The 10,473-nt window shown below is 39.1% G+C and overlaps 1 protein-coding gene across 1 annotated transcript; it reads left to right on the forward strand.

Annotated features, from left to right (window-relative positions):
- The first annotated feature begins 304 nt into the window (after positions 1-304).
- On the forward strand, positions 305-9,997 carry LOC131198547 (membrane primary amine oxidase-like). The gene is made up of 4 exons (XM_058183310.1): positions 305-2,025; positions 4,863-5,148; positions 5,795-5,924; positions 8,080-9,997. Exons 1-4 carry the CDS (start codon positions 447-449, stop codon positions 8,362-8,364), a joined length of 2,280 nt encoding a protein of 759 aa, XP_058039293.1. The 5' UTR covers positions 305-446; the 3' UTR covers positions 8,365-9,997.
- The last annotated feature ends 476 nt before the right edge of the window (positions 9,998-10,473 follow it).

Raw genomic sequence — 10,473 nt, forward strand, 5'->3', positions numbered from 1 at the left:
AATATCCTTAAAATAGCCTGACTGGATATTTATGTGTGAGTTGGCTCTGCCAAGCTTCTTCCCAGTTAGTGGGATGTTCCCAGTGTTCTTGGGAAGCTTCTGTGCACTAACTGATCTTTGCTTTGACCTTTCTGGACCCAAGCCCAGTGCGTTCCCAAAGCACCCTTGGTCCAGAGCAGCTTATAAGGCTAGTATCAAAGCAGATACAGAAGAAATGGTGGGAGGAAGGGAAGGAGTGGAGGAGAAAAAGTAACCGAATGAAAATCCGCCTTTTTATGGTCTCTTGTGAAGCCCACAGGCATTCTTAGCTCAGGTCCCTCCTCTTACTCTGAATGGAGCAATAATTTTTCTTCCTCCCACCCACCCACCCACCCACCCACCAGACACTTTCCTGTAAGGAGAGGAGACAGGCTGTGTGCTATTGCTGCTGCCTTTACTGTGCTGACATGAACATGAAAGTGCTAGTTGTCGTTTTGGTGCTAGCTCTGGCTACAGTTTTTGCTCTAGTCTGTGTTTTGCTGACAAAGAAGGGAAAAAAAGTCACCGGTTGTGTCTACTCTGAACTACCAATTTCATCTGAGAGGCCCAACAGAGAACAAAATGAGGTCTTTGCTGATCTGACAGCTGATGAAATGACTCAGGTGGTGAAGTATCTCAAGAAGAGTCTCGGGATGTACCTGGAAGATGCATTTCATGCAAAACCATCAGATAATTGCATTTACTATATGGATGTGTACTTCCCATCTAAAGCAAAAGTTCTGGGCTTCCTTGATCGTGGAAGGGAAGAGCTACCCCGGCAGGCATTGGCTGTAGTATACTTTGGAAGGCAGTCAGATCCAAACATTACAGAATTTGTAGTAGGTCCACTTCCAAATCCAATGTACCACCGAGACATTACAATGCGGAAATTTGGCAAGAAGGTTCCATATTACAGCAGACCTGTGACTGAGAGGGAATATAAAGATATTGACTTGTTCATTTTCCATAAACTCTTCAACACCTCCAACTTCCTCAAAATATGCTGCAATTATGAGAGGTCTGATTTAGCTACTCTAACCACAGCTCCAAGAGGATTCGAGTCTGGAGAAAGAGCCACCTGGTTTGTCCTTTTCCAGAATGTGATTGGCAGTGGATATTACATACATCCTATTGGCTTGGAGATGCTGGTGGATCACAGCAGTCTGAACATCTCTGAATGGAAGCTGAGGAAAGTATTCTATAATGGACAGTATTACCAGGATATGGCCCATCTAGAAAAAGAGTTCAAGAATGGACACGTGAAGGAGGCAAGAATAAAGAGTAGTCAGCTGCAGATGGAATTTGCTTCCAGGAAGCGATCTGAACCAGTAGCTTCTCCAGGTCCATTTCAATTTGAGAGCCAAGGAAAGCGCTACACTGTAACTGGCAGCCATGTTACCTATCAGCAGTGGAAATTCACCTTTGGGATGAATGTGAACACAGGGCCACGTCTTTTCAATATCAGATTTAATGATAAGAGGATTGTCTATGAGTTGAGTCTGCAAGAAGCTCTTGCCACTTATGGTTCCAATTGTCCTGGAGGAATGGTGACTAGATATATGGATGGTAGCCTTGGCATTGGAAAGTTTTCTTATGAACTAGTCCGGGGTGTGGACTGCCCGTACATGGCCACCTACGTGAATCGGCATTACCTAATAGACTCTGACACTCCCAAACTAAACAAGAACTCCTTCTGCATCTTTGAACATGACATGGGTGTCCCTCTGCGCCGCCATTTTTCTAATTTTGGCTCTTTTTACTATGAGGGTTTACCCAAATATGCTTTGGTCTTAAGGACTGTTTCTACCCTCATTAACTATGACTATGTCTGGGATTTTGTATTCTTTCAAAATGGTGCCATAGAAGTTAAGGTCCATGCTACAGGATACATCAGCTCTTCATTTTTTATGAAAGGTGGTACTAAGTATGGAAACAAGGTTGGGGAGTACACACTTGGAACCATGCACAACCATCTGATAAACTACAAAGTTGACTTGGATGTAGAAGGTAGGTTCTTATGCCATTCTATTAAAACCTAACAGAGTTATATAAGAGCTGGTGGTTTAGTCAGCCTTCACCAGCTACAAGTCTAGTTGTCTTGTTTGAAACTCCAAATAAACCCTGAGCTTTCTGTGATTTTGCATGCAGAAGATAGAGGTGGGGAGATTTAGAAATTCAATTTATTTTCATTCAGCCTAAATCATTGTTTGATTTATTTTGGTATCATTGATGCAACTAGTATGGTTTAGTGATTAAAAAGTTGAACTGGAAGTACAGTAGATAAGCTTAAGCTAAGTTCACCTTAAACTATGAAAGCCTAGCTCACAGGGCTGTTTTTTTTGGGGGGGGGGCGGAAGCAGAGGGAAATGGAGGAAGAGGCTCTATGCATACAGTCTTTAGCTCTTAAACAAACAATGAGAGTTATGAGAGATTGAATCTGAAAGAGCGAAATACAGGTAGTCCTCGATTTACAACAGACTATCTGTATATCCCATTACTTGTTTAGGGACCATTTGAAATTACAATGGCACTGAAACATATGATTTATGACCATTTTTCACACATATGACTGTTGCAGCATCCCCATGACCACATGATCAAAGTTCAGACGCTTGGCAACAGATTCATATTTATGACATTGCAGTGTCCCAGGATCACACGATCATCTTTTGCAACTTTCTTTCAAGCAAAGTCAATGGGGAAGTCAAATTCACTTAACAACCATATTGCTAACTTAACAATTACAGTGATTAACAACTGTGGCAAGAAAGGTTTTAAAATGGGGCAAAACTCACTTAACAACTGTCTTGCTTAGCAACAGATATTTTAGGCTCCGTTGGATTGGACTATCTGTAAAAAAGTGATTTCTCCTTTACTTTGAAAATTGACACTTGGAATGGTGGTCTGCTACGAATTAAGCAAGAAAGAGTAAACTTCTGGGCCCTGTGGGCATGCCTTTATCATAAAAGCAGATAAGAATCCAGAAGATTATCAGATAGATGGATTCCTTTCTACAGCACCTGCTTTTATGCCTCAGCTGCAGGGCCAAATGCCGTTCTCTGAAAGACTTAGCTGTGGCCTCAGAAGTTATCACAGCACTGTAAATGCCTATTGTGAATAAATAATGCATTATTCAGTGTTTGGGATGTATTAACATTAATCTTGTGTAAATCATAATTATATTTAAATAGAAATGAAATGAAGTTAAATTTAATTTGTGTCAAGCTTATTTTGCCTTGGTTCTGCATATTTCTCTGGAATGAAGGCTCCAGAAGATAAAGCCCAGCATGATTCCCATGAAAATAATTGTGTACCCCTGTACATTCTATGCTTGGATACCCTTCTGCATGCATGTGGCAAGAAGCTGCAGTGGATTTGATATTCAATGGCTTATATCATTCAGTACTAAGGAGTTGCTCTGAGCCAGCAAAATATATGAAATTTAGATAAGCAACTAATCTTAACAACTGGATACCATGAGGAGGAGACAATACAGAAGTGTCATTATGATATATGTTTATACGCAGATGGCATAATTTTCGATTAGTTTCATCCTGTAAATGGGAAAGTCTTTTGTCTCCAAAAGCTGCATTTCACAGAAGAGTTAGTGTGACAATCCCAGGAGGCTATTCCTTAAATCTGAGAAAGTTTTACCTTTGCCTTTGACTTGGAACGAGTAGAATCCTGAGAAAGTACATTTCATCTCTACTGTTCTCATTCTGTGTGCAGAAAATTACACTGACCAATTCCAGGACTTTCTAAATATAGATATCTATGTGTGATTAACTGTAGATTGGCAAGAGTTTCTGGGCAAAGCCCAACTAGTGTCCTCTTTTAAACCACATAAATTGGTCAATTTCATTTGCTCAATTTTGTATTTTTCCATCCTGGAACTCATTACAATCCATTTATGTAAGTTTGTAATTTTCAAAACAAAATCATCAAAATTGTAACCACTCCTCCTATGTGAATACAGAGTTTTACCATGCAGATTTTTGCAAGCCATTTTCTCCAGATGAGTGCACTTTTATATCTCACTATACCTTACTTACACTATATGCACTTTTCCTGGTAACACCCTTTTTGTATGATTTTTTTTATTATTACTGTGTATGGCCAAAGTATATATTTCCTTAAAATATGAACCAAATTGGTTTATCTCCTGTTTATTATTATACTTCAACATCAGAACTTATGGCAATTTAAACATATTTGTACATATGTAACCATCCCATGGAATAATAAATATAGTAATACACCTTGCCATGTTATCCAAGAAGCATTTTGTACCACTGATGGAATTTATTTCCCTCATCTGGGTTTAGCCATATCATAATAAGTTTAGGAGTTATTATAAAAAGAAGAACAAAAGATTGTACAATACAAATAATCATTTCACATATAATATTTTATTATGTTAGACCACAAAAACAAATAGATCTCAGTTTTATCAACATTGGGGGAAGGGAATTTCAAAGCGGCCTCTGAAAAGATCTCTCAAGTTAACTTTCAAACAGAGCAGGTGCCTATGACAAAAATTTTATTGGCTGACATTTGTTTGCAAGGAAGAAGGAGATCTATAATGTAGTGTAAGATATAACAAATGTCTAAGTAGGCTTCCATTGTTCCCAGTGTACAGTTGAGCTACAGATGCTGGAGAAATAATAATTGAACAAGGCTGTATGGTGAATTTGTAAGAAACTCTCCCAAACATAAGATAAGCCATTCTGCCCACAGTCTCAAACAGACTTTGGTGTTTGATCCATTGTTCCTAAGTAAGTATATCCTTAGACAGCAATCCAAAACAGGAGGTGTTTGTCTCATTCTTTTTAATTATTTGTTAGGAGTCAAGAACTCTTTGGTGGATCTTGACATGGCATATGAATCTGTGCAGGCCCCTTGGCACACAGAGCATACAATCCAGCGACCAATCCTCACCCAGCAAGTCCTGGACACAGAAGAAAAAGCTGCTTTCCCACTTGATGGCAAAATCCCACGGTACCTACTTTTCAGTTCTAACAATGAAAACCAGTGGGGCCACAAACAGAGCTATCGCATCCAGATCATCAGCTTTGCAGGCAAGCATTTACCACAAAGTAGCCCGATGGAGAAGGCCATCAGCTGGGGCAGGTAGGTCACTATCATAGTCTTATGTTTGCCTTTTAGATAAATAGCATCTTGTTTAAGTTAAAGAATGATGTCAAGGGAAAAGGTGCTGCAGTTTATTCATTTGTCTGATGTACATTGAACAGCTCAGGGGTGAAATCCAGCAGGTTCTGGAGAACCAGTAGCGGAAATTTTGAGCAGTTCAGAGAACCAGTAGCAGAAATTTTGAGTAGTTTGGAGAACCAGCAAATAGCAGCTCTGGCTGGCCCCAGAGTGGGTGAGAATGGAGATTTTGCAGTATCTTTCCCCTGCCATGCCCATCAAGCCATGTCCACCAAGCCACACTGGCAGAACCAATAGTAAAAAAAAATGGATTTCATCACTGATCAGCTGCATGATTTGGATGGCTTACAACAATTTAAAAACTAAACAAAACCATCAAAATATATTTTTAAAAACTTAAAAAAGCAATAGAATTGAATTAATAAAGTTCATAACCAGAGTCAAATGATCACCATGATTACCTTGTTATAGACTCATCATTGTATTATATTTTTTAAAGAATTAAGAAAATTAGAGAATTAGTTTGCACTTCTGAGGAACACAATAAAACCTGGTGGGTTTTTTTCCCTCCCTTCCTCTCATTTTTCCTATTTTGTGTCTACTTTAGGTACAAGCTGTCTGTCACTAAGCAGAAAGAGGAAGAATTGACAAGCACCTGCATCTATAACCAGAATGATCCATGGGATCCCCTGGTGACCTTTGCAAACTTCATAGACAATGAGACCATAGTCAATGAGGTAAGTGGCAAGATGACCCAACTATGCTTTACAAGGAGGAGTTGAAACATGAAAAAGAAGAAATATGCTATGGCATCAGCACTACCAAATTTGCAAGAGAAGAGAGTCTTGAGATGTGGCCTGTAGTTCAAAAAATTATCGTAAGCAATAAAAAACAGTGTCCATGAACCTATTACGTTCAATTGTTAGAAGAGCTGTCTTTTTACTTACCGGGTCTCCAGTCTCACAGATCAGCCAGTCAAAGTCATGAAGAAATATTCTACTCCGCCCCCTTCATTTGTCCCCTCTCCCAGCTCTACCCTCTGAACCAGATTTTGATGGCCCAACCCTGTTGGCCTGCTGTAAGGCCTTCAATACCCATTTGGGCAAGGGAATTGAATGAACTTGTGAAATAGTTTGGGAAGGTTATATAATTGGGGTTTGGTCTTGGTTGTATTGTGTTTTGTTGTGATTTTGTGGCTTTCCTATTTATTAGCTTTTTTCATTTTGTGTTTTTAATCCTCAGTGATTCAAAGTTGTTGTTTGCAATTTGGGTAGCCATATAAATAGTTAAAATAAATAAATAATATCGCCAGGCAACTTAAGGTGAATAGCCAGTTCTTCAGGACTCCAAGAGTGTATGGGATTAGAGACGACTCTCCCTACACCTGCCAGCTAGTCTGTTGAGATGAACAGAACAGTACATCCATGTTTAAAATTAAAAAATGAGGAGTCTGGTGGGAAGGAGTTACATAGCAAACCAGGAGGAAGATCTGTTGCATCAGCACCAGCTGATCCTACACCATTTATCTCTTAGTTGAACTGATTTGTCTTTCAAAGCCAGGCTTGGAACTTTGGGAGGTGCAGCCAGTTAAAACCTGGACTTCCCTGAGGCCAAATTATAAAGGCTCCCAAGGATAATGTCTAACAACTTGAGCGATAACAAGGCTGCATGAGCTCAAGAGGCCAATAGAAGTGGGATCAATCCAGCCATTTAGGAATCATCTGGCTTCATCACTGACAGAATGGTAAGAAACAGACCCTATCTTAGCACTGGAGAAGCGAGAGTTATCTTAAAGCTGCCATCTAAAAGTTATTCAGACTAGGGTATATGACATTAGCATTATAATACTCCATCAAAGAATTTGTTTAATGCGTGATTTAGGAACATCTTCAAAGCTCAGCTTAGTTTGGAAGGTGGTAGGCACAGGGTCACAATCTAAGCTTGTCCCTCTGTAGGCAAAGGGGTGGTGCTACACTAACCATCTTGCAGTTTTTCACACACACACACACACACACACACACACACACACACACACACACCTATGTGATCAGAAAAGCTGTTCAAAGCAAAAAGACTTTTTTTAAAAATGGAAATTTGCATAATTTGCAAATGAGAATCAAAAGCTGATTTAAATAAACTCCGTGGAAAAACAAACTTTATTTGAACAGCTGGGAATTACTTCATTTCTAGCGTCATTCAAGGCAAAGTAAAACAAATGCCTCCCAACACAAATTCCTCAGTTATCTCACAAACCTTAGTCCAATTAGGCAAACTGCCAAAGGCCTTTCCTGGCAAACATCAGGAAGCCACAAGAACAAAGACGTATACGAAGCAGAAGACGAAGCAGAGGACACAGCTACAATGTTGTTTTCCGGCAAAGCCCAAATGCTGTTGCTGGTCTGTTTTAAGCCTTATGGGAGGGGACAATCATCTCTTGGCCCTACTCCCAAATTTTCCTGTCTGCTTGAGCTGCTCTTGTCTTCTGGTAGCTCTTCTCATGCGTGCATTAGGAACAGGCTCCTCCAGTTGCTCTTCCTCACTACAATCAGTCTCTGGAAGCTCTGGAGTCCGCACCTCACTTCCCGATGGCCCTGGCCTCACTTCAGCCTCATCGCTGTCCGATTCTGTTGCCAGCTCCGTAGGCTGCTGACGGACCACAACAGCATGAATGAGTTACAATCTAGTTACAGATCATCTGAACAAACAATATGACCTGAGTTTCATTTACATTCAGCCATTTTTCAAGAAGACCATCATTTACAAGGGAAGTAATTTCATGAAATGCATTTGTGTTCTATATTATCAGAAAAGTATCATGGCTAAATAGGTGTTTTGCTAATTGTTAATTTTGCTAATTCTTGCTAATTTTTCTTTTTCCTTTCCACTTCCCAGGATCTTGTGGCCTGGATCTCAGTTGGATTTTTACATGTGCCACACGCTGAGGACATCCCCACTACTGTAACAGTTGGCAATGGAGTAGGTTTTTTACTTCGGCCTTATAATTATTTTGATGTTGATCCTTCTAGCAGCTCCCCTGACAGCGTCTACTTCAGAGATGATGAAGATGCAGGCAAATGTGATATCAACCAAATTGCTTGCTTGCAACAAACAGTCACATGTTTTCCCAGCCTACCTCCTTTCACTTACAATGGCTTTGAGAACTTAACAAACCTATAAGAAGAAGAATCCACATTTATACTCTGGCTTAACTTTTTTTAAAAATGTGAAGGCTAAAGAATGAGTGGCTTGAGCATGCCTATTTCCACATTTCTATTCTGTCTATTCTATTCCTTACTTTTGGTCACCTTTCACTGTTTTCGATTGTAGGCTGGGATTTTTTTTAGACTAACTCAATGGAAAATTTCTGCTTTTAGCTGACAATCAGATGTTTCACCTAGGCTTTTTTATACATTGTGGTTTGAATGTCATTACCTGATATTCTAAATGTTCTAGCATGTATAGGTTTTCACTTTATGGAAATTAGTGGGGATCAGAGGTGAGTTGCTACCAGTTCGGTCCAGATCCTGCGAACCAATAGTAATGGTAGCAGGAGGCTCCGCCCACCCATCCGGATGTCATACGCACGCTCTGCACATGTGCGGAAGCACTGCATGCAAGCAAGCGAACTGGTAGCGAAGATAAGTGGAACTCACCCCTGGTGGGGATCTAAATTGAGGCAGGATATCATTTGTCTTGCATATTAGAGAAAGAATCCAGCAAGGACTTGCTCAGTTAAATGATAATTAGAATGCGCTAAATGCTTTCAAATGGTCATAGCAATATACTGATTTTTAAAATCTCCAAATACAGAAAGATGATTCATTTATTATACTGTAATTCCAGGCCAAAGCCTTTATCCCTGTGATGCATGTGGTAACTATTTTCATCCACTTGGAGAAGAAATTCTTTAAATTGGGCAAGGGCTTACTATACCAAAAGATAGCTCATTCTCCTTCCAGCTCTAACCCCAGCAATCTTTTTCAATATAACACGAAATGTAAATTCCACTGTTTGCTTCATATGATAATGTTAATCCCTGTGAGAATCCCAATCATGATTTGTGTTCTTATCAACACTGAAATGCTGAAATAAATGAACGGATTGGAGGGACCATTCTCAAGTAGGAATGCACTGCACATTCAAAAGCCCTCTGGTTTCGCACAGGAATTCCTGACAAATCATATGATAGTGGCCAGGACACCAGCTGCAGAATCAGTTGACTACAGTTGCTTTCAGATGGGCCCAAGAAACTTATCACTACTGAAGATTGCTCTTCCGCAGTGGAATTGTAATTGGCTTCCCATGCTATTGGAGACATTGCATTTTTCCTAGGTTTCCTGTTCTGTTCAGTACAATGAAAGGAAATTAAATGAAAGGAAGTAATTAGGAGAGGGAAAAAATCCAATAATTTAAAAAAATTATTTAATAAAAATTTAAATAGGAAAATTAGTATGTATCTCCCTCCCCTCCACAGACACAACATTGATCACAACATCAGCTCACTTTTTTGTATTACTGATAATGATAGAAAAGCTGTTGAAATGAGAACTAGCTGTTTGATACACTTCTGGTGAATTTAACCTTTTATATAAAGTATAAGTACACTTTTTTCCCTTTGTTGCTGGCAGTCCTTATGATTTATATTGATATATTGACCATCAATTGTATTGTAAATGTTGTACCTTGATGAACGTATCTTTTCTTTTATGTACACTGAGAGCATATGCACCAAGATAAATTCCTTGTGTGTCCAATCACACTTGGCCAATAAAAATTCTATTCAATAAAAATTCCATTTTCCATCCCAGGCCATATTTGTTTCCCCTTTCTTATCTTCCTTTTTGCTGTTTCCCTGGAATAAAGAAGGAAAATATGCATAAGCCATCTGTAAATGAGAGAGTAGGAGAGGAGGAAAAAGTTGTGTGTATGTGCAGATAGTGGTTCAATTAATTTTGTCAACAAGGTGCCTTATTTTAGGCAATTGTTTTTAATTTGTAGGCATTCATTCTTGCATAAAAAACCGTTGGGGGGAATTTCCAAAATATTGTCAGTTTGCCAAGGTAGGGATGCTGGGTGGGTACTACTCAAGATTTTTGATTATTCTGTGTTTTTTTTTAACTCCTTTTCCCTTTTTTGGAGAGGGGAGAAAGCCATTCCAAATTTAAGATCATTTTCTTAAATGATGCAGTCAGATAAATGTAGTGATTGGCATTAAAAGGTTCATTTATGCTCCATCATTTAATATTTGTTTTGTATTTGAAATATTTTTATTATTATTATTTTAAA

This window comes from Ahaetulla prasina, chromosome 4, assembly GCF_028640845.1.
Source record: "Ahaetulla prasina isolate Xishuangbanna chromosome 4, ASM2864084v1, whole genome shotgun sequence".
NCBI lineage: Eukaryota > Metazoa > Chordata > Lepidosauria > Squamata > Colubridae > Ahaetulla > Ahaetulla prasina.

Excerpts from the sequence above, each read along its gene's own strand:
- LOC131198547 (XM_058183310.1), top strand. The coding sequence starts at position 447 with ATGAACATGAAAGTGCTAGTTGTCGTTTTGGTGCTAGCTCTGGCTACA. Across the intron at positions 2,026-4,862 it reads AGTTGACTTGGATGTAGAAG|GAGTCAAGAACTCTTTGGTG; the intron begins GTAGGTTCTTAT and ends ATTATTTGTTAG. Across the intron at positions 5,925-8,079 it reads ATGAGACCATAGTCAATGAG|GATCTTGTGGCCTGGATCTC; the intron begins GTAAGTGGCAAG and ends TCCACTTCCCAG.